General features: G+C 42.5%; 2 protein-coding genes across 2 annotated transcripts in view; one reads left to right on the top strand and one right to left on the bottom strand.

Annotated features, from left to right (window-relative positions):
• Positions 1–26,945, top strand: part of SHOC1 (shortage in chiasmata 1) — a 255,110-nt gene that overhangs the window by 91,405 nt on the left and 136,760 nt on the right. The gene's annotated exons all lie outside the window — the stretch shown is intronic.
• The window catches only part of UGCG (UDP-glucose ceramide glucosyltransferase), a 32,907-nt gene continuing 22,523 nt past the window's right edge, over positions 16,562–26,945 (bottom strand). The window contains exons 6-9 of the mRNA XM_081894561.1: positions 26,581–26,759; positions 24,452–24,538; positions 21,143–21,332; positions 16,562–19,131 (exon numbers count right to left, since the gene is read on the bottom strand). Of these exons, the coding sequence (XP_081750687.1) occupies positions 18,961–19,131; positions 21,143–21,332; positions 24,452–24,538; positions 26,581–26,759 (627 nt within the window). The 3' untranslated portion in view covers positions 16,562–18,960. The remainder of the gene's footprint in view (positions 19,132–21,142; positions 21,333–24,451; positions 24,539–26,580; positions 26,760–26,945) is intronic.

The raw sequence follows: 26,945 nt of genomic DNA, 5'->3' as shown, positions 1-26,945 counted from the left end.
TCACACTTGAATAAAACAGCCAAAAAAGAAAAGAAAAGATGGGTGCACATTGTACTAGGGAACGCAGAGGTGCACAGACGGTCAGGTGGTAAATCTCCAGGGCCTTTCGGTCACAGGTGTATTTCTTTGGCTCCTCTCACACTTATGGTATTGTCTTGTCCTCTGGCACATTCGGAGCAAATTCTTTCGCTCAAAGAATTCTGGGCACTGTAGTTTGTCCCTCACCAAGTTACAATTGCCAGCAGCCCTTAAGCTAGTACAGTTCCCAGAACTCACTGGGGGGGGGGGAGGTGCTTTGAATGTGCTCTAAAGGTATCATGTGTGCCCAGCCTTCTGGCAGGAATGCAAAACATTCTGAAGACCTCTTTAAATTTCATTTGACTGAACAAAATCTTCCCCTCTTCCCACGTGCTGTGCATTGTTTTTACTTAACCTGAATGCCAAATTTAATCTTTTAGTAATAGACCATTTCCCTTTATTTTACTTTATTGGAAATACTAAATACTCAGTGTTAATTTATTTTACTGCTAAGATGTTATCACCATTTGCTTTCTGGCTTTGATGGTCACAACTTAATATTTATATGGAAATAGACACAGGAAGCTATTGTTTGAAAAATGGGGAGTTGACTCTCTACAAAGCTTTTACAAGTTTGCATAACATGTAATGTCAGTTTCTGCCAGTGTCAATGTGGGGAGGTGCTCTCTGTACTAAACAGAAGCAAATTACAAGATAATGTATAGCCACCTTTTTGTTGTTGCTGTTGCTAAAACAACTATAGAAAATTCATAATATATGTTGGTCTTCCATCTTGATGCTGAAACATATTCATTTTGAACAATCATTCAAAATGATCGATGATCCAATTTTAAAATATTTTTTTTTAAAAGAAATTAATGTCTTTGGGCACTGTTATATTTTTCTTTTAGCATGCAGACCTCTATTTCGTTCGTGTCATCAGCCATTCTTGGGTGACCCTGTCACTTTGCATGCAGGTATATACAGAAAGCCCTTTTAAGAAAGCTATTATCAAAAAGGCCATTTCACCCGAATAGATGCTGTACTTTGCCTGTGCCTAGAAAATTAGTCCAAGCCAATAACTAGTGATGTGGGAAGCTGTGTTTGCATACATATTTTCTTCCTGAGCCCTGTTATTTACTCTTCTGTCAGGCTGTGGGACAGGCTTTCACAAAAAATAACCATGGTCAAGAGAGCCTGGCGTACCAAATGGCTCTCCATATGCAAGTATCAGTTCCCTCCTAGAACGTGACAGCTGTTCAATGCACAACAGAGAGCAGGAAATGAAGATCAGCCTACCTGACTGAAATTACAGAGAGAATTTGAGGCACGGGAGTTTGGTTACCAGGGCTGGGAATGTGGCTGAACACCTGGTGCAGTGGAGGGGCTACAACTTGGCCTCCAACTGACTAAATACGAGGTTGATCCACACTTCCGTTCGGCCCATTGCTTTCCCCCAGGAAAACCCATGGTTTAGCACTGGATTGGAAAGGACGACAATGGGGTTTTCCACAGATTCGTTCTGATTTAGCAGTAAGCAGTAGATTTTTCCAGTGGAAAGTCGTGGAGTGAATGCAAAACTGATTGGACCCAGTGCTTTCCAGGCACTGAAGCAGAATTGAGGACAAGCCCTTAATCTTATTGCACAAGGCACTGTTGCCGTGCACCCTGCCCAAACCATGAAAGCCAGGGCTGAAAGTACTGGCCTCCATGGTATGGTTGCTGTTGTGCATGTGAAGGAATTTATTCTGACCCAGTTACCTGACAACCTTCCAAACCCCCAGGCTCTGTTCACACCCAGGGCAACGGGGGAGGACAGTTCTCTTGCCTTGCCAGTGGCCCTCAATGGCCCTGTATTGTTTCTTAATAGCTCTGGCTTGGCCAGGTTGCTTTGCATAGGCTAGCCCAGGAATTCCTCTGCAGCCCAAATAACCTAAAGCCTACCATTTATTAATTTCTAGGGTTTAGCCACACACACCACACCTATAACAGTACGTTCAGCAGAACCAAGCCATTAGGGGTAGGTTTTCCTGGGCAGTACCACTTCATGGATGGAGGGGGGATTGTCCCATGTTTAAATACTCCTTCGTGGTTAAACCTCCCTCAGCTCATACGGTGAACTGGTGGTAGATTCCAAAGCGCAATGCAACTGTAGCGACGGTCTTGCGTCTGTGAAGAAGAGTGTGAGTGTTGCGTTGTTCCGCAATGCAATGGACAGCACAAGAAGAGGAGGAACATGACATTCCTTCTGCTCACTTTTCAATTACTGGAAAATGCAATCAACACTGTAAAATGACCCTTTCTCAGGGCTGCAATGCATTTCCACGTGGCTGTGAGGGGGAATTCAAAAGCGTTCTTTCCAGTACTGCTGACTTATTGGCCACAGGCAATTATTGGAATACAGTAAGAGCAGGAGTAATGGCATTGCTATGCACTCTCTCTCTCTCTCTGGTTTTCTCAGCTGGTCAGCAACAGCTGAAACACCACAGAGGTTTTCTACCAACGTTCTGGATAGGGATGAGTCACGGCGAGAGTTATCGGAGGGCTTGGTAAACAGGAATGGAGGGGGAGATGAGAGATAGCAGGGGCTAAACAGAACTTTGCCGCCACTTGACCTCTAACACTTGGCAGGAGTTGCACTTATTTTATGTAAAGTGAACCCCAAGAATTCATAGTGAACAAATCCACTTCATTGGAACTGGTGGGTGACAAATCTTTGGCATGATAACTTCAGGACTGACATCCACTTACAACATGGGATGGGGGAGAAATATGATTTGGCCCTTTCTTAAAGGCAATTCTACCCAATTTGTACTTTCCAAAACAGTACGTTAACTGAAACGCTGTTATCCCTCAAAATTTGTACTTCGTACACTAAGATAAAGCATGAATAGAAATGGGTGTGTTAGCGACGTTAACATGCAGAAATGCAATATATTGTGGGAAATATAAATATTAGAGAACTATGCTTTGTAAAGTATGTATTTATGTATATACATTTTGTATGTGTGTATGTATATGTGTGTGTGTGTGTGTGTGTGTGTGTATCAAAACGACAAAGGAAATGTGCATACTAGAATAAATCTGCACTAAAATGCTGGTGAATTTTGCTAAGGACTTTCATATAAGGCCCTCATCTGGAATTATCTATTCTGACTGTGGCTACTTTTCAAGGGTGCTATCCAGCTAGCTCATTCCATCAGTGCAAAGATTTTCACTTGGGCAGCAGAAAATCCCCCCACTCCTTCTCTTTCCCTGTGCACATCCTTTCCAGTCCCCTAATCTGCTCCGTGGGGGGGGGGGTATCCAGAACAAATTTAGGGGGCATTGGATGCAGGAGGGAGAGGGGAGTTTCTGTTGCACAAGCAGAAATCCTTACGCTGGTGGAGCAAGTTAGTTGGCTTCCACCCCATGACTTGAGATGGAGGTCTTCTCAGCCCCAGTGGCGTAGCGTGGGTTGTCAGCACCCGGGGCAAGGCAAGTAATTTGCGCCCCCCTAACCCGTGGATTTTAGCACTCGGGCAGAGAGCTGCGAGTGCAAGCGCGCGCCCCCAGATGTTGCGGCCGGTGCGGCCGGCCCCCCCTGCACCCCCCACGCTACGCCACTGCTCAGCCCTTCTTCTACTTGTGATTTGCCTGACATGACATGAATTGAACCTGAGGCTTTCTAAAAGCAAAGCACGCATGATGCCACTGACCTATGACACCTCTGCTGGCAATTAAAGGATCCTTCCATTGCATTTATCTCTTTTTTATGCTGTCATTGCAGAACACAATTTTGTTCTTTACGTCGTTTCCCATGCCAGCCTACCACATATTGCATGCTTAGCTCGCTGGAGGTATTTGGTGAGACTTTGACGGTCTCCGTGCATAATGAAAGCAGGTCCCATTAGCATATCAATGTTCCCATGCTGCACACTGGAAATAGTGGCTGGGGAAAGCATTGCACTCATGTTCAAAACCAGTGGCGCAAGCAGTTTCACTCATTGCAGTCGTGGATAATAAATGTCAACTGCAATTGCCCAGCTGAGCAATTTGTTGATTTATGGCTCCTGAGATAAAGACAGAGAATTAAAATTCAAAGGACATGCCGCTAGAAAGCTGCACAAATCTGCCAGTGTAGCCAAGCTAACTTTGTTGCGTAAACAAAAAGGCCAGCCTTATATTCTCTTTGCATCCTCCTCCCAGTTTCTTTTCCTACTCAAAGGATAATTTGACTTGGAAGTCAGATTAGCATATTGTCCTCTGTTGTCTCCTCCTTTTGTCCTCCATCTTTCCCAACATTGGGGTCTTTTCCAGGGAGTCTTCTCTTCTCATGAGGTGGCCAAAGTATTGGAGCCTCAGCTTCAGGATCTGTCCTTCCAGTGAGCACTCAGGGCTGATTTCCTTCAGAATGGAGAGGTTTGATCTTCTTGCAATCCATGGGACTCTCAAGAGTCTCCTCCAGCACCATAATGCAAAAGCATCAATTCTTTGGCAATCAACCTTCCAATCTTATCTTTCTTCTGCTTTTGCCAGGCACTGCCCATGTTTTAAAGCTCCATCTCTGAGCGCCCTTTTCTTGGCTCTGGAGCTTTCTCCAATATAGGAGTTTTTCAGACAGCAGAAAACAAGACAAACAAATTTGGTCTAACAGAATGCTTCCAGGAGGGCAAAGCAACCAACCCAAATAATAAATCTATTTCCATTCTTAATTCACACTTGAGAATCTTATGTTACCCATACTAAGTAAAATGATTATATGGGAGTGGCGAGGAAAGGCCTGTAAAGGTCCAATTTTTGAACTGATGGTGTTGCTTTGGCACATTATTATTATTATTAATTTAGATTTTGGCATCCTCGCAAGAAACTATTCATGCACACAATTCTTGACATCAACTGTTTTAGAGACATTATTAAAATGCATACAGCTGAGCTTTGATCCAACAGCCACCCTTGAAAGAGACAACAGAGCACTGAATTTTCATCTGAGGCAAGGAGTTCATAACATTGTTTCCTAACCTGGAAGTTAGTGTGATGTTTCTCCCCGATTTCAAACCGGAGGCTTGTATCACTCTTCAGACCAAACTCCACTCAGTACGGGAAATCTAATCAGTTGGGTCGCTTGACTTGTTTTGAAACTCAGAAGCAGTTACAGACTCCCCACTTTGTATGGCAAGGAGATGTAGCACTGCAGGATAGGCATTTCATCTTTCCCCTTTGCATTGTTTTCCTGGTTGAATTTGCCCCAGAAGCTGCAATTTAGCTCTGCGGGGGTGATGTGTGGGGAGATGCATGCAAAGTGCTCAGCTTTGTAGCCCAATGCACAAGGTATCATTTTTATCACTAAGAGCATGCAGGAAAGGGGAAGACCCAGCCTCAATCTGATTCAGGGTTTGGTGTTGTTGTTTTTAATGATAGGAGATTCAAGCCTGGCTCTCACATCTTAAGATAATAATAATAATAATAATAATAATAATAATAATAATAATAATTACTATTTATGCCCCTCCCATTCTGCTGGGTTTCCATAGCCACTCTAGGCGGCTCCCAACAGAATATTAAAAACACGCTAAAACATCAAACATTAAAATCTTACCTAAACAGGGTTGCCTTCAGATGTTTTCTAAAAGTTAGATGGTTGTTTATTTCCTTGACATCTGCTGGGAGGGTGTTTCACAGGGAGGGAGCCACTGCCGAGAAGGCCCTCTGCCTGGTTCCCTGTAACCTCACTTCTCACAGTGTGAATGGGTGAACCTATCATTTTGCCTTTTCCTTTGCTCACATACAAGTCTCCCAGGTCAAATGCTGGGTCAACCTTGCCCCTTCTTCTACGAGTGATTGCCAGAGAGAGAGATTCTTTCCTCCCTGGGCTTCATACAGAATGTCTGCCCTTTAACACACACACACACACACACACACACACAGTGGCAGATGCGCATTTGTTCATTTATATGCAAATTCCTCATTATTTCTAAAAAAAAAAAAAGGCACAAGGTGTACTTCCAAGACAGTTGCAAAATTGTTCCAGGTATTGCAGGGCTTGTTTGTGACATTTCAGGTGCTTCTCAATGGGCACACGCCACGGTTGCCTTCCAATAAGCTGGAAATGTACAGAAATGTGTTGCCCCTCTAGAAGGCAGCGGATGTACCCCAAAATGGCATTGCTGTCATCATCCACTGCTAAACCAGTTTAAGTCTGTTTATCACACCCTCCAACCAGGATACATGTTTGCTCCACATAGTGACAAAAACAGATAATTGGACATGTAAATGCATGCCTAAATTGTTCCTGGAACTTCTGCATCATGTAATGCAAGTAAACTGAGAAGTTATCAAATAACATCATCTAGCAAGTACTTACACCTGAAAGCTGGATAGCCTAAATTTGCATCTCCCCAATGGAAAAAAGAGAGTTATATCCTAACTGCATGCTGCGATTAGCCCAGAGACTTCTTGCAACCTCCTTGACACTCTCCGTTGCGTGATAACACACAGCAGCTCACTACCAGTGAGAGCCAGTGTGGTGTAGTGGTTAAGAGCGGTGGACTTGTAATCTGGTGAACCGGGTTTGCGTCCCCGCTCCTCCACATGCAGCTCCTCCACATGGGTGACCTTGGGCTAGTCACATTTCTCTGAAGGCTCTTAGCCCCACTCACCTCACAGAGTGTTTATTGTGGGGGAGGAAGGGAAAGGAGAATGTTAGCCGCTTTGAGACTCGTTTTTTGACAGAATTACAAGCCTGGTAGATGAAGGGAACGCAGTGGATGTATCCTACCTTGATTTCAGCAAGGCATTTGACAAGGTGCCCCATGATATTCTTGTAAAGAAGCTGGTAAAATGCGGTCTTGACTATGCTACCACTCAGTGGATTTGTAACTGGCTGACTGACCGAACCCAAAGGGTGCTCATCAATGGTTCCTCTTCATCCTGGAGAAGAGTGACTAGTGGGGTGCCACAGGGTTCTGTCTTGGGCCCAGTCCTATTCAACATCTTTATCAATGACTTGGATGATGGACTCAAGGGCATCCTGATCAAATTTGCAGATGACACCAAACTGGGAGGGGTGGCTAACACCCCAGAGGACAGGATCACACTTCAAAATGACCTTGACAGATTGGAGAACTGGGCCAAAACAAACAAGATGAATTTTAACAGGGAGAAATGTAAAGTATTGCACTTGGGCAAAAAAAATGAGAGGCACAAATACAAGATGGGTGACACCTGGCTTGAGAGCAGTACATGTGAAAAGGATCTAGGAGTCTTGGTTGACCACAAACTTGACATGAGCCAACAGTGTGACGCGGCAGCTAAAAAAGCCAATGCAATTCTGGGCTGCATCAATTGAGTATAGCATCTAGATCAAGGGAAGTAATAGTGCCACTGTATTCTGCTCTGGTCAGACCTCACCTGGAGTACTGTGTCCAGTTCTGGGCACCACAGTTCAAGAAGGACACTGACAAACTGGAACGTGTCCAGAGGAGGGCAACCAAAATGGTCAAAGGCCTGGAAACGATGCCTTATGAGGAACGGCTAAGGGAGCTGGGCATGTTTAGCCTGGAGAAGAGGAGGTTAAGGGGTGATATGATAGCCATGTTCAAATATATAAAAGGATGTCACATAGAGGAGGGAGAAAGGTTGTTTTCTGCTGCTCCAGAGAAGCGGACACGGAGCAATGGATCCAAACTACAAGAAAGAAGATTCCACCTAAACATTAGGAAGAGCTTCCTGACAGTAAGAGCTGTTCGACAGTGGAATTTGCTGCCAAGGAGTGTGGTGGAGTCTCCTTCTTTAGAGGTCTTTAAGCAGAGGCTTGACAACCATATGTCAGGAGTGCTCTGATGGTGTTTCCTGCTTGGCAGGGGGTTGGACTCAATGGCCCTTGTGGTCTCTTCCAACTCTATGATTCTATGATTCTATTCTATGACTCCTTTGGGTAGTGATAAAGCGGGATATCAAATCCAAACTCTTCTTCTTCTGCCTGCCTTTTATCACTATGACCCTTCTACCCATCCTGAACCAGATCACCCCATTGTCTCTGAGCCCACACTCTTCAAGAACTTGCTCTTCTTTAACTAGAAATTTCACAACCCCTCCATTGCTCAGCTATTTCACCACCAAGGCTGTTCCCACCCAGTCCCTCAAGCCTTCTGCCCAGGAGATTGCTCCACACACCTCTTTTCCAAGATGCTTCACAGCCAAAGACAGTTGTGGGAGCTATTCTTGCCCCTCTTCCCTGTCTCCCTACCTCTAAATCATGCCTGTTGTTTACTATTTCTCAGGATCTTTGTGGGAAGCGCAGGCCAGTCTAACTAGAGAATATCACCCCCAACTTAGTCTTAACCGTATTAGGAGGGTGTCTAGAAACCCAAGGAAGTTAGGCTTGGCTTGTATAACCCTAAGTGAGCAAGCGAAGTCTGAAGGCTGCCTGGATGTTCTGAGCAGTAAGCAGAGAGATATTAAGCCATCTCTGCTTCAGTGTCAGGAATACCACCACCCAAAGAAACAGCCAGCCAGCGACCCATCAGTGACAATGCACCTTTAGGTCACGGTGGACACCTAAACTTAACTTCTTGTCTCTGTTCCTCCTTCCTCAGGCCAGGTAAAGAGAGAGCGCCACCCTCCTCACCTCTGTCTGCCTTACTTCATGAATCTCACCCAACTACAGCGATCCTGACAACTGCAACTCTGCTATTTGTATCTGAACTTGTTTATGTTATTTCCATTAATAAGTGTGTTTTCTGTTCACTTTCCCCTAATAGGCACATTTCTTGGCAGGAGAAGTGTGCTGCAAAATTCAGAAAAGTGTGAATTTCAAAGCATAACTGTGTTGGGGGGTCTTTTTTTACTCAGCGGTTCTGGAGAACAGATTCTGCTTGTCCATTTCCCTTTCTATCTCTAGGGGAGGAAATTTGCAGAATGAGCCTGGAGTGTCACTGAAGTCGCCTGTCTTGTCCTAGCTATGGCAGCAGCTTTATTTCTGCACATGGCCAGCTAAGCAAAGTTCCACAGAAAGGTAACAACATCTGGCCTATGAGATTGCCAGTGAACTTTTCCGAGAGTCTTTCTTCAAAGCGGACAGCTCCATTTGGTCCTGTGGTCTCCCAGAGGAAATAAGACATTAATAATGCTCCAGCCTACCGATTAAATCCCTTAACTTGCCAGGAGCCTTCACACTTCCGCCTCCAAGAATAAGTAGAGCAGCAGCGGCTGCTGCCGCCACCACAGGATCCAAAGTTAAACTGTTACAACTCCAGATCTGAAGGGCATCGCCAGAGGCATCAGCTGCAAAGGGGAACGGTGGCATTGGCTCTGCTGCCTGCCTTTTCCCAGCTGCCTCCCCCAGGCAACACAGATTTCACAGCAAAAGCAGATTTCTGCTTCAGCTGCTAGCTCAGCTGTGGAAACCAGGAAAGGAAGGAAATGCAGAATGAGGAGTCAGAAGGGGTAAGGCGGGTAAGTGGCTGGAGAAACAAAGAACACGGCAGGAAAAAGGGCTAACACGATGGGTTGGAGTCTTTCAAACCTATGGATGGGCTCACGTATGCACATCACTTGACTGCAGGTGCATGCACATCTACATGTAATTGTTATAATTAACAAAAGGGATGCGGGTGGCGCTGTGGTCTAAACCACAGAGCCTCTTGGGCTTGCCGATCAGAAGGTCGGCAGTTCGAATCCCCACAACAGGGTGAGCTCCCGTTACTCTGTCCCAGCTCCTGCCAACCTAGCATGTTGAAAGCACGCCAGTGCAAGTAGATAAACAGGTACCACTGTGACAGGAAGGTAAACGGCATTTCCATGTGCTTTTGGTTTCTGTCACAGTGTCCCGTTGGACTAGAAGCGGTTTAGTCATGCTGGCCACATGACCCGGAAAGCTGTCCGTGGACAAACGCCGGCTCCCTCGGCCTCTGATGAGCATTGCAACCCCATAGTTATCTTTGACTGGACTTAACCATCCAGGGGTCCTTTACCTTTTTTACCTATAATTAATATTTGGATCACTAACCTCTGCATGTGTGGACAGATGCAACTGGAAAACTGTGCACAATGTGTTTTATTTACTTACTTATTGAGATGTTTCTGGATTGCCTTTCAGGATCACCCCCTCTCAAGGCAGCTATTTAAACACAGTCTATAACAAACTTTAGATCATAAAAAAGCACAGACTTAAAAATATGCACTTATACGGTCCTTTTTTTAAAAAAGAAAGAAAGCAAAAAGGTGCCCATATTCACTATGAAGTTGTTAAGGTAAGTGCCACACTTTTAACATTGGGGGGTGGGGAAGGTGACAATACTACGTACTCTTAAGTACCCCCAGAAAAAAGCACTGCACTTCTAAAAATGTATATAGTCACAGCAGCAGGTTAAAAAAAAGAGAGAGAGCGAGAAGAGTATCAGCAGAATCAAATAGTACCATTAAGAGAACATGAAAGATCTGCTTGCGATGTTATATGGGTGACAGCCTACCCACACATGAGTTTGTCAGGAAATAAAAGTGTGTGTGTGTTTATGGGTCAGGTGATGCTACTAAATTTGGGGCGCAGGCTTCCACACCACACATATCATCAAGGTATGAGGCAGAAGCCATCTCAGTATTTACATTATAGGAGAGAACATTAGGGGGCTCTTTATGAAAGCCACGGGACGCGGGTGGCGCTGTGGTCTAAACCACAGAGCCTAGGACTTGCCGATCAGAAGGTCGGCGGTTCGAATCCCTGCGACGGGGTGAGCTCCCGTTGCTCGGTCCCTGCTCCTGCCAACCTAGCAGTTCGAAAGCATGTCAAAGTGCAAGTTGATAAATAGCTACCGCTCCGGCAGGAAGGTAAACAGCATTTCTGTGCACTGCTCTGGTTCGCCAGAAGCAGCTTAGTCATGACCCAGAAGCTGTATGCTGGCTCCCTTGGCCAATAAAGCAAGATGAGCGCCGCAATCCCAGAGTCGGCCATGACTGGACCTAATGGTCAGGGGCCCTTTTACCTTTAATGAAAGCCACAAGCCCTACTTACCCAACTCCCCCTCTCCAATTTCAGTCAAATCATACCTTCCCTTGTAGTGTTCTCAAAATGCTGGCTAAGTTGGCCATCCCTGTAGTATCCCGTGGGAATTTCTCACTTTGTGAGGAAAACCTTACAATGGATTTGCCCTAATCTCGGGAAGTTGTATTTATTTATGAACAACGGAAAGGCAACTGAGCCTAGCAGCTACAACTTGCTAACCAGGCAAGACTAAGGTTCCCAGCAGTTCCCCCCTGAGGTATGAAGGGAACCACACTCAAGAGAAGAGAGGGGAGTAATGAATGTATTAACAACAACACATCAGGTATGTCTCCTAAAGAAACTGCAATCACAAAAGTTAAGTCCCCTCTGCTCCACTTGTCTACAGTGGATCTTCCCAGGGAACTCTGACAATTGTAGCTTTGTGAGGGGAAGCAAAAAACACGGAATTAGGGGAAGGGATAGGGCCAACCCAGACTTCTTTGCTGCACAGCAAAGGGGCATTTCCCCCTACCTGCCCCCTTAATCTTCTGCCTTGATCAGGACACTTGGGTTACAGATGCAGTGCTGGGTGTGCTGCTCTGTCAAGTCTCCCTGCTGCTGGCCAGAGGTTATTATTGCAGCATTAGACTTTTTACAGGGCAAACTGCTGGCAATAAGGCAACCTGCACATCTGTCATCACCACTCAGAAGCCAGTCCCACTCTGTTCAATTGGGCTTTTGCCCAGAAAAGCATGCGCAGGACTCTATAACCTAGGTATGTCATCTAACAGTTAAAACGAACACTCAACATTTTCCCAGGAATGTCAAGCTTTCTAGCTCCATCCTCCCTGCAGCTCAGGCTCCCTTTAGTCAAAGAGCCTATTGTGGCTTGCCATTATGAGCGAGCTCTTTCAGATAGCATCGTTTCTGAAGTCTGTGTTCTCAGTTACCTAAGATTCTTTTTGTGGCTACAACAAAGGCATATTGGAAGTGAACGATTAATATTCAGGCTCTCAATTCCTTTCTGTTTCATGCACTGAAAGCTGGAGCCTTAAGGTGCAGGAGCTGTAAATGCAACTGCTGGTAACCCTTCAATCGCCTTCCCATGGATCATTTTTGCTTCACATACTGTACTTGCTAGTTATCAGTCATCTCTAAAGCCTGGCTAGCAGGATTACCTGTATCACATGGAGAAATGATAAAAAAGGTACATGGAAATGTGGGGGGGGGATAATGGTGCACATACGATCGTCGTGCTTTTGTAGTTCAATTTGTTCTTTTCTGGCTACAATCAATACACATGTTCTTCACCTTTGATCCTGCCTCTTCTGTAAAGAAACAGGCATGGAAAGACTGTATAAATGGCCCTTCAGGCATCACAGGTTTAAGAAGGTTCTCATCTAACTGGAATGGGTTCAGAGGAGGGCAACAGAGATGGCCAGCAATATGGAAAACAAGGAAAGGCTGGAGGAACTAGGCATGTTCAGCTTTGGGAAGACTGGGCAAGGAGGGGATAGCATTCTTTCAAATACCCGAGAGCTGCCATGTAGCAGAGGGCAAAGACTGGCTTGTTGCTGCCTCAAAAGTATGGGGTTAGCTCTCCATGGGTTTAAGTCACTGGAGGTTAGATTCCAGTTAAATAGGAGATGTTTGTGTTTGGCAATGGAACCAATTGCCTAGAGGGTTGGTAGGCTCTCTTTCACTGGAGACGAAATAAAGGGGAGCCTATACCCCTCCAGCATCATAGCTAGCATGATCAGAAGCAAGAGTGCACTGGAGAGCCAGTGTGGTGTAGTGGTTAAGAGCGGTAGTCCCGTAATCTGGGGAACCGGGTTCGCGTCTCCGCTCCTCCACATGCAGCTGCTGGGTGACCTTGGGCTAGTCACACTTCTTTGAAGTTTCTCAGCCCCACTCACCTCACAGAGTGTTTGTTGTGAGGGAGGAAGGGAAAGGAGAATGTTAGCCGCTTTGAGACTCCCTAGGGTAGTGATAAAGCGGGATATCAAATCCAAACTACTCTTCTTCTTCTTCTTCTTCTTCTTCTTCTTCTTCTTCTTCTTCTTCTTCTTCTTCTTCTTCTTCTTCTTCTTCTTCTTCTGGCTTCCCATAGGCCAGCCACTGTGGACTAGACGAGCCTTTGGTCTGATCAAGCAGAGTTCTTTTAATGGTCTGCATCTTCTGAGGGGTTTTCTCTCTCGATTTATAGCATTAAAAAGAGGCAACGTCGGGGGAAACAACTGTGCAAAGCCAGGAACTTTTAAACAAAATTTTGTTTACACAGTGGTTACTCTCCCTTACAGGTCCCTGCTCACCCAATAGTTCATAGCTTCCTTAGCTCAGGGCAGGGTGGACAGGGAGAGAATGTCACTGAAAGCTTTCAGAGAAAGAAAATAATGCTTCTCAACAGCTGGCAGTCATAAGAGCCAGATGTGATGCATAAACTCACATTCTCTAGAAAGAGGAAAAACCAGGAAGGGTTAAACTTTCCCCAGAAGTCATTTAAGTCCCCTCAGAATTCATTATCATTTAAAAGCCATTAAGAAGAATATTTTAAACACAACTGAAAGCTTCCAGTATCCAGAACAGTATCTTGTTTCCCTTTAAAACTTGAAGGAAAAAATTATCCCGACAGCTCTTACTGCATGTTTCCAATAAAGCGTAGCTGGCTTGCTGAATGCCCAAAATGACAGTCTGACTTCTATAATGCAGCCGTTCACTAGCTAGATCTAAGAACGGACACAAAAGGCCTCATTGTTATAGGCAGAATGTAACTTGGACAGATGTTAGGAGGGGTATTGTGTAAACGAAAAGCCCTACAGTACTTTAAGAGACTAGCAAATTGTATTATGGACTAGAGTCATGAAAAAGCAAGTAAGGTGGGGCAAAGCTTTTAGCAGGGGAATTTTGCAAAGAGACAGACAGCCAATATCCAGAAGAGCTTAAGATCTCTCTTTTTCATGGCACCAGTCATATGATAATAGGTGCACAGATTCCCTGTTTTTCTTTCACTAACAGGTGAAATGATTTTTGTATGCTTTCAGGCCATGGATGTGGATTTCTCCAAGTTGCTTCCTGCTTTATGGCCAGGGTTCTGGTCAGTATTCACCCTGTTTCAAATTTAAAGGAAATACCAAAGATACGGCATTTTCTTTACCTATTCCATAAGCTCTCCTTTGCAGAGCCTACCAAGAATGAATTATAACCAACTTGACTACTAAATGCATCTCTAAAGACACCTCTCCCCCCCTCAGCCCCCCCCCCAAAAGCATACTGGCTGTTTGAATGTCTGCTTCTAAAATCTCTGTATTAGCAGGAGAAATGCAGACAGTGGGTCTTCTCCAGTACTGTTGCTCATTTAGTAGAGATTTCCACTTACAATGGAGCTTCCCTCTTAAGGTCTTCTGGTGGTTTCCTCACTGCGAGAAGTGAAGCTACAGGGAACCAGGCAGAGGGCCTTCTTGGCAGTGGCGCCCTCCCTCTGGAACGCTCTCCCATCAGATGGCAAGGAGATAAAGAATTACTGTGGAACCTCAGGTTGCAAACATGATCTGTGCAGGAGGCACATTCACAACCTGCAGCGTTCGCAACCTGCAGTGCCACTTCTGTGCACGTGTGGGTCACGATTCAGCACTTCTGCGCATGCGCAAAGCGCAATTTACTGCTGCTGCACATGTGTGAGCGCCGAAACCCGGAAGTAACCCGTTCCGGTACTTCTGGGTTCAGTGCAGTGCGCAACCTGAAAACCTTAAGTGTCTGTAACCCAAGGTACCACTGTACACAACTTTTAGAAGACATCTGAAGTCAGCCCTGTATGGGGAAGTTTTTAATGTCTGACGTTTTATTATGTTTTTATATGTGCTGAATGAGACCCATAGTGGCTGGGGAAATCCACAAATCCACAAACGCAATGCTGACTAGTTAGCATGAAGCAGTTGTTAAGGAACACAAGCCACTTAGCTGAAGGAAAATCCATCCTCTGGGCTGATGTGCGAATGTAAGTCCAGGCTGATGGAACAGAGCATGCCTTTTGTTAAAACTGTGTGTGCCCTTTCAACACGGATCAGGCCTTCTAGGCTCAGCCCCATCAGCCTCTATGAGGAGTTTTTAAATAAACAACCCTTCTCAACTGCAATAGCAATTTCAAATGTTAAAATACAATGGTGTGACTAAAGCCAAAATTGATCTGAGAGTGAAAAGCTACTGAATTATATTTCATTTCTTTTTCAAAAGCTAGTGAACTGTCATTCATTTTATATCTTTCCCAGTCACCTTTCTCCCTAGCATAGCTCCATAAATACCAATTCAACCACAGCAGTCATTGAGTGGCTTTAAGCAAGGTGTCATCGTACTTTATTTAGAAATTACCTAACAGGCCTCTAGGTGCTGTGTACAACCAAAAATTAACAAAAATTACAGGACCCTGCCGGCAGGCTTACACTCTTCTCTTTGTGGCAGATCTTAGTAGAATGTTTTGCACCCTCCTCAAACCACAACCCCCCTTTAAAGATAACCATATGTTCTTCAGTCCTTATCTCTGCATCATGGACTTGTAAAGATAATACATGTTTGCTCCTTTGAAACCTCAGTTATGCTGCTACTTCCTTGAGATGCAACAACATAAAACCCCACAGCATTTCACCTGATGCTTAAATCAGAACGTAGATAAATGCCAAACTATGGAAGGGCACAGAATTAGAACAGGAGCTCACACGAATGCACACAAGCAATTGAAAAAGGTACAATCGTGAAAAAATCCACTATGAATCCCAATTAAGTGCAGATATATATTTAAATATAACAAATTAAATTAAATAATTGAAGGTGTGCCAATTGAAATACATCTCCCAGACAAGGTATTCAAGTGTTAGTATGGTGTAAGATGATCAAACCTATCCATTCTTAAGGAAATCAGCCCTGAGTGCTCACTGGAAGGATAGATCCTGAAGCTGAGGCTCCAATACTTTGGCCACCTCATGAGAAGAGAAGACTCCCTGGAAAAGACCCTGATGTTGGGAAAGATGGAGGGCACAAGGAGAAGGGGACGACAGAGGACGAGATGGTTGGACAGTGTTCTCGAAACTACCAGCATGAGTTTGACCAAGCTGCGGGAGGCAGTGGAAGACAGGAGTGCCTGGTGTGCTCTGGCCCATGGGGTCACGAAGAGTCGGACATGACTAAACGACTGAACAACATGGTGTAAGAACAATAAATCATGTTTCTGTAGCAAAGCTATAGGGGTCCACCCATTCTGCAGCTGATATGGGAAACAAGCGCAAGACGCTTGTAGTGACGTATTTACAGGTTTCCAGCTTGTTGGGCTTCTAAGGAACTTTGAAGTTTTATAGACAAACTCCTTGTGAATGGATATTAAAAACCCTAATTTGATATCAGAAAATGTAATTATCCAGAGTGCATTTTACAGAACAATGTAAATGATACAAGATTGGCGGGGGGGGGGGGGAGAGAGACACTAGGTTTTGGTCTTCTAATGAAACAGTCACACACATGTTGTATATGAAATGCATTTAAAAGGGTGTAATGGAGAGAGAGAAAGGCAATAAATAGATTTACTTTCTCAAAACATTTGATTGTATTCAAAATTTATTTTTAAACAAAAAACAAGACAATGATTTTAAATAAACATGGTATTCTTAACATGTTGACAGACAGTTTAAATTAGCCATTGTGAACCGTTGCTGTTCTGCCACAGTGCCGTACTACAATATTTTCAAAGTATTTCCATTTCATAATCAACCCGGATTTCTTATATAAGAAATCAAGTTGTTCATCTGAGTGAAGCATCAGTTTCCTTTTATTATAAAGGTTTCACTAATGCAAACACACATATACACACACACACCTATTTGACACAATTCTTCATAGTGACAACACACACACACACACTGAAGTCTGTCAGGCCTTTTTGGTTTTTCTGTTACACTGCTGACATGGTGATTAGCATCAAGCTAGACCAGCTAAGCTTCACTTTAGCAGTATAATGGATGGCATCAACCAAACTTCACACAAAATAACCCCACACAAACATTATAAGCAAAATTAATCAAGACAACAGTGATAAAACAATGAAGATGACAAAAACGCAACTTGAGTGGGTCATAACCAGACTAGTTTGCTGTGTGCAGCCTTCCTCGGGAATTTCTTCCCAATTCACATGTAAATAATGGAACACACATTAAAAAGCCTCTGTTTGTGGAAATAAGATGCCCTTCAAAACATATTCTGTAATGTCATAAGGCAAATAAAGAGAATGCAGGATGAAAGGTTTTGGTCTAGGGAATGTTTCATAGGATCTGTCTACACACAAACATGCGCGTTTCACACACGCACATTATTATATTACACGGTGTGTGTACAGGACAATTAAATGGATTGGCTCAGTAAACTGGAAAAAATGTACTTCTATAAATGCTCAGAGTTATTGCTAATATGCTACAAAGTAAGCTCTTTGTCACAGAAGTACCAAAACTTAGGATTTAAAGCTGCCATACTGGAATACACATACTTTTATGGTGACAGCATGCCATGCCCATTTGGAGGAAAAAGCAACATAAATACGGTTATAAAAAGAAAACAAAGGCTTATGTTGTGCCCCTCTCCATTTTGCTTTGCAACCAGAGTCTGTTTTAAACAAGTCCAGTTCACCACATTAACAGCTACCCCACAGTGAAAAACAAGCCAACAGGAGGAAACAGGGTAAGAGACAGCATGCATTTACAACTTGCTTATAACCTAGTCTTTTCAGTTGTTACAACTTGAATATAAAAAACCCAATTGAGAGACCAGATTAACTAAAGGAAGAAAAAAAGCCTAGAGCGGACCTAGTTTGATAGTTAAAGCTTACCATTCCATATCAGTAACAGCAAACTCATCTTGCATTTTAATATACTGACAAGTATCTATTGCAATCAGAGATTTAAGGATGACTAGTGTAAGAGAGAGACCTATGCCCACTTAAAAAAAGATACTAAATACCTGCATCATGAAATTACATTCTTAAGAAGACACAGTGTGTAAGAAAATAGCTTGTATGTGAAATGTTTCTGAAATGCATTCCCCCTCTCCCCATAACTATCAAACGTTCACTCACACAAAAAAACACAAAAAACCCCACCCTTTTAAAAAAGTCAAAATGGGAATGAAGGAGATTAGCTTGGCTAATTACAGCACAGTGATTTAAAATGGTTCAAGACAGAACCGATTAGAGTTGGCCAAAAAATGCCCTCTAGGCATAGCTAACCATTAATTCATCCCAACCACAACATCAAACTCTGTCCACTTTTGGCTCATTGCGGCGAGACCAAAGTTGTTTAATATATATATCTATATACATACACACACATAGATACAAATTTCCAGCTTCAACTTGTAAGGCCTAGTTACCTATTTATACTTGCTCCGCAGCAACTACAAGAGGTAGGCATAGATCATCTAAAAGGCTTCTCTCCTTGTGCCCCGCCACTTGTGCTTCCCAAAGCTAACTGCACTTAAATAAAAAGGCTGTTAGCTTTTCAGTGGATAAAATCCAGTGGACAGAAGGCCCTTGGGGACAGAGTCATAGCTGCGCTCTTGCACAACTCCCTTTCATTTCCAGGGGACTAGTGTAGAACTTATTCCCAGTGGATTATGTCCTTTGATTAACAAAGAGTAGCTTTTACTATACTGAAGGATACTGTCTTTAGAACTTGCTGCAGAACATTCCCAAGAAAAATGAATCCTGAAACCAATTCTCTTGATTTGATTTTGTACATAAAAACAAGATACCATTTGGCCAAGACTACAGATGTACTTTTTCACAGATGCAAGTGCCATGCAAAATAAATTAAAGAACAGATATGAAAACATACAGGTAATAAAACTATTGAAGGTAGATTTTTTAAAAGCATTTTATATAAACATAATTTATAATACTTTCTTTTTTTCTCCTTTTTCTTTTCTCGAAATACACAGTCACAAAGCTGTGGCTATACATCCAGAATTTCCTCTGCTGTGCCCCCACAGCGTAATCTGTAGCGTCCTGTCCTCCAGCTAATAGTAGGATCCCACAAGGCCGATAGGAAAATGTATATCGTCATAGACTCTCTGATGAACCATGCCACTGCATAGTCAAGTTTTGAAAAACACAGAGCACCACCCTGGGGAATAGACAAAACAGATGTTCACATTTAGTGATGATGCCAACAACTAAAATAAATAATTATTTAATGAACATAACTTAATCAAAAATAACATTACTTTAACCTAGAAAAACTTAAGCAATTGCCCTTTAGCTCTGCAATACTATGGTGCCCCTATTCCATGCAAAACCCAAGCTAACACTTGAGAAACATAGGCTAGTTCACACATCACACTAAGCCAAACCACGGCACAGTGTGAACACATGGGCTCTGGAAGAGGAGACTACAATAATAGAATCACAGAACTGTAGAGTTGGAAGGGACCCAGAGGGTCATCTAGTGCAATGTAAGAATATCAACTAAAGCATCCATGACAGATGGGCACCCAACCTTTGCTTAAAAATCAGAGACCACCACCTCCCGAGGGAGACCATTCCACTGTCAAATAGCTATTACTATGAGAAGGTTCTTCCTGATGTTTAGTCAGAATCTTCTTTCTTTTAACTGGAATCCCATTGGATCGGGTCCTAGCCTCCAGGGTGGAGAAAACAAGTTTGCTCCATCTTCCATGTGACAGCCCTTGAGATATCTGAAGATACTATCATCTCTCTTCTCAGGTTCCACTTTCCCAGGCCAAACATACCAAACTCCCTCAACCATTCCTCATAAGGTTTCCAGACCCTTGATTATCTTGCTTGTCCTCCTCTGCACACATTCCAGCTTGTCAATATCCTTCTTAAATTGTGGTGCCCAAAATTGGACACAGTGCTCCAGGTGTGGTCTGATCAAGTGAAAATAGAGTGGTACTATTAATTCCCTTAACACCACACTAGACACTAGACTTCTGTTGATGAAGCCTAGAATAGCAGTAGCTTTTTTCTGCAGTATACCGTTGACTCATGTTAAGCCTGCTAGATTCTTTTCACATTTACTACTAGCAAGCCAGGTGTCTGTCCCCCCCACCATCCTATATTGGACACACTGTCTTCTCTGGCCATTCTACTGCCACACTGTTATGGCATGGCTTATTATGCTGTCTGAACTTGTCTGCCAGACAAACTATATGTCGTAACCCATACGATAAATTTTGGCTACATATCATAGTTACTCTGGAGAATAGCTTAAATTTGGATGACAACTAAGACAATCCATGGCTGCACAGCAACACAACGGCAGCGGAGGATAGCAGCCACAATCTTCTCTCCCAGATCCCACACACTGACATGTTTGCAGTAAGCTATGGTTTGACTAAGCATGACATGCAAATCAGGCTAAACTCAATTTGATAAGGAATCTTTCCAAGGGCATACATGCATTTCATAATTGATGCTTACTGATTCTCCTTAGGAATAAACTATTGGTTTTTCTAGTTCAGAACTGTTCACTCTGAGTTGAGAAGGTCTTCAAAATGCTAAATACTAGTCTTTCAATCCTGCTACCAGAGATTCCTCTCAATTGGTGATAAAAGAAACTGATTTTGGGACCTTCTGCATGTACACAGAAGGACTATGGCTGCTCAGAGCAGCTAATCCTTCTATTGTTAGCTGAAGGTGAAGACAACAGGTGTCTGTGCAGTTTTTCTAGTCAAGTAATAGTTTATAAAGCAGAGAGAAATTAGCTGAAGACATGAAGCTTCACAAAATTGTGTCAGAAATAACATCCCAGAGGGGTATTGGCATAGTTGAAGCAGGTATTATGCTTTCAACATTGTTTCAGTGAGGCCTGCCAACAAATTAATTTATCACTCTTGAAGTTTAAATATAATCTTGCCTGTCTAATGAGCATACCGTTTGGTCAGCCAGCCAATTCATTCAGTGAAAGCATTAATTACATAAGAGGCTGTCAGCGCAGTTTCCTCCAAGTGATGTCAGACTACAGCTCTCATTACCTCTATACACAGCTATTTACAATATGTCTTCTAACCAGGATGAAAAAGTTCTAACACATTTTTAAAAAGTTACGTCAATGATTTCAGTTAATTTAGAACAGTACACATGTTAAATATAATGCTCTGATCAATACAACCTACCTGGACACCCCTGAGTTGAATGTAGTCAAATATAAACCATGCCAAACAGTGACACATAAAAAACACCATTATATCCCATCTGAACACATGGTGAACTGCCCATCCAATTATCAAGCTTGCAACAAAGCACTCCGATATCGGCTCACAGATTATTGTGGCTGGAACCATGTTGATCCGTAGCTTGGCCCATCTATAATTAAAAAGGGGGAAATGTATTTTAAACCTGACAATACTTGTCAAGTTATATTAACAAGATGCTATTTTATTTAAGATCATTTATAGAATGTGTTTCCATTGCAAATACCAAGGTTGTTAACAAAATAAAATCAACACACTGCAGCGATATACAAACATATCCAAAGTTCAGTAGTGTTGGTATGAATGATCAGTGCCCGGAAATGTCTGCGTGAGGAGTTAGGTTTTTTACCAGCCAGCAGAACACCTGCACCTTATTTCCCCATTGCATTTCTGTGTTTGGGGACTGAAGGCAATAGCTAACCTAGTATTTGGCATGCACAACACAAAAAATATCTGGGATGTCGAGAGAAGCCAGGGAAAATGCTGGTACAGACTGCTAAACAAGTGAAGGAAAAACAGCTGGAATTCTACCACTTTGAGCATACAAAGGAATCAATATGGAAGGAGAGCTACTCAAAAAGAATGAACATTATCTTTTTGAATGCCAATGTTACCTAGGAGGAAGTGAGAATAATAATTGAAGAACCAACAGGAGACAAATGCCCTAGTTTTGTTTGGTTTAATAACTTAGGCTGCAATTATGCACACACTTTCTTGAGAAAAATTCCCACTGAACTCAGTGGGACTTGCTTTCAAGTTTATTTATTCTATTTAGAAGATTTCTCATAAAATAATTTATCCAGGAGGAGCATAAAAACCCACTATAATAAAAGCACAGTCAACATAAATACCCGAATGTAAAACTGGCACAATAAAGCCAGCAAACAATACTATATAGAAAGTACAAAGATAAAACGGCTCTCAAATACCTATGTACACTAAAACCACCAACAGTAGCACAGGATTTAACACAGCATCAAAAAGACGTTAATGCAGGTACCAGCCAAGCTTCTCTAGAGAGAGCATTTCAGAGTTGTAAGGCCATCATCAAAATGCCTTCTTTTTTGTGTCCATCCTCTGAGCTTCAGATTGAGAGAGGATACAGAAGGGTCTTTGCACTACAGGTAGGTACATACAGGAAGTACTAAGTTCCCACACAGTGCAGGGCTTTATCGGTCCAAACAGGCACATAAACTAGGCCCAGAAATGAATCTGAAGCAAGCGCAGGCAAGAAAGGACCAGTGAGTTGCATTCATCGTGCCTGCTCACAGGTAACATGCTCACTGCCATATTTTGCACCAACCGAAGTTTCATATAATACATTACAGCAATCCAAGCCATTACCAAATCATGCATGGTGACAGGTATCCATCCCTAAATAGGCTTCAAGCCAGGATACTAGCCTAAAATGAGGATACTTGAGCCTCTAATGACAATGATGGATATTTCAGAGAGGGTGCGACTCCTCCAGAAGAGGTTGAATCCCACTCATGCTGAGGAGGAAGCCCTTAATGTATCATGGGTGAAAGCATCATTATTGATTAAGATGTGTTTCACTCCTAAGTAGCTGCATGACCCAAACACTTTCTCAAGGTAGACATTTATAAAACAGATGCTTTCCCCATTTTGTCTTTGAAAAGCCTCATCTCTTTTGAAAAAATAAGAGGACTGAGAAGAGTGTCCTTTAACTTATTTCTCTCTCACTGGTTTAATCTGATTCATTTCTATACAGTGACATTTTGCAAGATGGCATAGGTATATATCCACGTTTTTTAAGTGAAAATACAATTCTGGTTATATAAGGACTGGCACTGTCTCTTAATCAGTGGTAGAAGAGGAAATGGTCATTATGATACAACATAACTATCTACAAATCAGGTTAAAATGGATTAAGATAGATTCATTAGTGTTACATTAGGAAATAAAGTGGGAAAGAGGCGGGGGGGGAATGGTGAGTGGGGGTGGGGTCGGGTGGCGGTGTTTCTATTTTACTTAATGTATGTGTGGGGTTTTGTGTCAGCGTCGCTTGTGCAGGTTCTCTTTACTATTTACCTGTGTTCCTTTGAACAAGACATCAAATGTATTTACCCAAGATCTAGTAAACTAAGAAAACTGATCACTTTGACAATGTCATTATTAAGAGTGTGGAACAAAAGCAAGGTTACTACCACTCTGTGAATCATTGTAATAGATCAGGCAGGATAAACTATTTAGAATAGATGACACCACCATCTATCAATGCACTTAGTTGAAGAAGGCAGAGTTACCTCATCAAGAAATAAGTGATTTCCTCTGTTCTAATTCTTGAGAATTGTTTACAAAATAAACTAAACAAGGGCTCATTAATGAAACTGAATTGATTTATCATTAGTTTAATGACTGCTACAATTTTAATCACACTATATTGGAAAAGGTAGAAAAACCAGCAGGTTGGCAGTCAGAAATTGAAAACTGATCGTATTTATATGCCAATACCAAGCCTTCCCATACTCATGTAGCCATACCACCACTAATACATAATAGAAAAGTACTAACAGACTCAAGGTAACTCTGACCTATGCCCAAGTACAGAAAAATCTGCCAGGAAAAAGCTGAGGGGAATCTCAAAGACTAGCACCATGCCCCAATATAAGTTGTTGGGAATCACAAGTGTAGAGAGCACTGTTACACTCAGATCCTGTTTGTGGGCCTTCCCATAGCCATCTGGGGGACCACTGTGAGAAAAGGATTATGTCAGGCTTTTGACCTGAACCAGCAGAGTTCTTATGTGTGTGGTTTTTTTGGTGGGGTGACAACTGGGTGGCTGGGAGGGGCATCAATGGAAGAATTAAATAAACATAACCAAGATCAGACACAAGTCTTTCCACACAAACACACATCCAAAATGGATTTTAAAAATGATGACTCAACGATGACTGAGATTGCTCAGGGAGCACAGAATGCTACCTTGTTTAGGAGAAGCAGGAATGTGGGGCGGGGACAAGGAAGGGGCTACAACCTCAAAGAGAAGCACTCCATGCTGCAACAGTTGCTGCAGGGCCCAGTTTGTAATTACTTTGCATTAATGTTTCAAACAATCTCTTGTTCTATATTGCTTTTAATGCTAATTCCTGCATAGAACGTCGTGTGAAATAGTAAACTGGTATTTAGCACTGTTGCAGATTGGATCAAAACTATGATCTACAATTGAAGATACCAGAAAACAAAACAATAAAAAGTTCAAATTTTTACCTGATCATTCTGGATTGAAACTGGGAAATTGAATAGGAACCAGAGTTCTGCATTGCAACTTGTGTGGCCATTCCAAATTTCCAGCCCCTGAAAATGAATGCACACCAAGAATGTAACCAAGATAACAGGCAACAGTTCTTGTGACAATTTTATTTCTGTACACTTGTCAAGGACAAACACTAAATTCGTTTCTGAATACGTCTCTTAAATGTTTATTACAGCTGTTAACAGTGCTTCTGAATGTAGCTTACTACTCTGCTACTAGGGGTATGCAAAGATCAGAAGATTCTACTTGTGTCTCTAGTTTGGAGAAGCTGTCCAGTTACTCTCTGTCTTTTCAATTCAACATTATCTGGGGCAGAATTAGATCTGTTAAAGATTAATTTGTTCTCCTTCCCATTCACTATAATGGAGAATTTATAAAGCAGCTATAACTTTTCTTTTCAATGAAGCAGATATCGTTTGCAAGTGTAGCAGCCTCTCCAAAGCAGATTTAATCTGCAAAGTTATAAGCAGATACGCCCAGGAGTTTTCTGGTGAGCTCAGTTCAATGTGCTGGTGATGGAATTGGGCTTGGCCAGGGAACCAGATGATTCTCTTCCCCCACCCTGTGGACCAAACTTGATAGGTGGGTGAAGCCACTCACTTGCCAGTCACCTGACTATTTTGAAATCAAAGTGTTGGTAAATGCACAGCCTCACAAACTGCTTTTCAAAGCACTCTGCAAGTTTGCAATCGTCTCCGCAAGACCCAATAATTAGCTGATTGCAGTGGGTTTCGCAAGACCCAGCAAAGTGCTCTGCAAGACTCCATTGTGGAAGGCTTTATCAAGATGTGATATTCAGCTGATTGTTGACTGTTGTGAAACTAGTTTCAAAGCATTCTACAAAACCAATCATCTGATTATAGCACCTTTCACATGGGCACTTTGCACATGGCCTGGTGGGCCAAATAAGGCATGCAGACCAGAGGTTTCCCATCTCTATTTTAAAGACATACAGTCATACCGTGGAAATCAAACAGAATCCATTCCAGAAGTCCATTCAACTTCCAAAACGTTCAGAAACCAAAGTGCGGCTTCTGATTGGCTGCAGGAAGCTCCTGCAGCCAATCAGAAGCCCCGTAAGCCCCATTGAATGTTTGGTTTCCAAAAGAACATTAGCAAACCAGAACAATCACTTCCAGGTTTGCAGCGTTCAGGATCCAAAATGTCCAAGTCCCAGGGTGTTTGGGATCCACGGTATGACTATATATTTTGAACTAAGTTAGAAGAAAGAGCACCTTCACCTGTGTAAACTAGCCCATATGTTAATATTAGCTTTGGAGGCTCCAATTATAGGGCTGACAGCAACATCAATTTAAGCTGGCAGGCAGAAGAGAGAAAGTCTTTCCAGCTCTTGTTCCTTGGTTACAGAACTCCCTCCCTGCCAAATTATGTGGCCTCTTCTATACAACTGTTTAAATGGGCTTTAAAATGCATTTGCTTGTTTGTCTTGAAGGTCTTAATTGCTGCTGGTTTTGAAACTGTTGATATGTTTAAATTATTTTTATATGAACCAACCAGACCATTTGCTACACTAGTCAAGAAGTTCATAGAATTATAGAATCGTAGAGTTGGAAGAGACCCAAGGGTTGTCTAGTCCAATGCAGGAAACTCAGCTAAAGCATCCATGACAGATGGCCAGAGGGTGAACTCTTTCTTATAAATAGGTTTAGAAGAATGGTTCACTAGCTTCACTGAACATAGAATCTTTATTTAAATAGCTTACAGATTAGTTTAATCAGTTTAGCATTATATTGATGTGAGTCAATTATTACTCGTTCACTCCCTTTAACACTGGTAACTGTGCTCCATTGTACTACTTAGGCTTCAGAAGTCACTGGGTTGTATTCAAACAAATCATATTCAACAGTAGACCTGCTGAAATCAATGGCCAAGTTAATCACAGCTATTCATTTTAATGGGTCTACTCTTGAGAATGGATACAATCCAATAGGCATGAACCAATAACATGAAGGCTGTGGGTTATGGCTGGGCTTGACTACGTATGCAAAGAAATTTAAGCAAAGCATGCAGTCAGCTTGAAATAATGTACTCCAAGGAGAACTTTATCTGAATATCATCTTACCTGTCAGCTATCGCTTTGGCCATAAAGTAATCCTCAGCAATGTACTGTGCAAAAGCTATGAGTCCTCCAGCCTGGTCCAAGATATCTTTTCTCATCAAGCAGGACATTCCTGTTACACATTTGAAACCAGTTATATGGGCAGAAATATATGTCCTTGGATGGGAAGTGCCAAAATATACCTGTTAAAAGAATAAGGCAGGGCTAAGTAATCATCTATGGTTCTCTCCAATCATGGCAGTTTTCTTTAAGACTTGCATTCTTTGCTTAGCAATCATTATGAATTCTAATCAGTGCAGTGACAGATGCATAATTAGTCATCTTGAAATTCTGCAACTGTTTGTAAAGTTTTGCTCTGAAAAGAAACA

The sequence above is a fragment of the Podarcis melisellensis genome, assembly GCF_964234715.1.
Source record: "Podarcis melisellensis genome assembly, chromosome: 17".
Classification (NCBI taxonomy): Eukaryota; Metazoa; Chordata; class Lepidosauria; order Squamata; family Lacertidae; genus Podarcis; species Podarcis melisellensis.
Note: the sequence above shows the minus strand (reverse complement) of the source record. Positions and strands in the feature narration are given on the sequence as shown.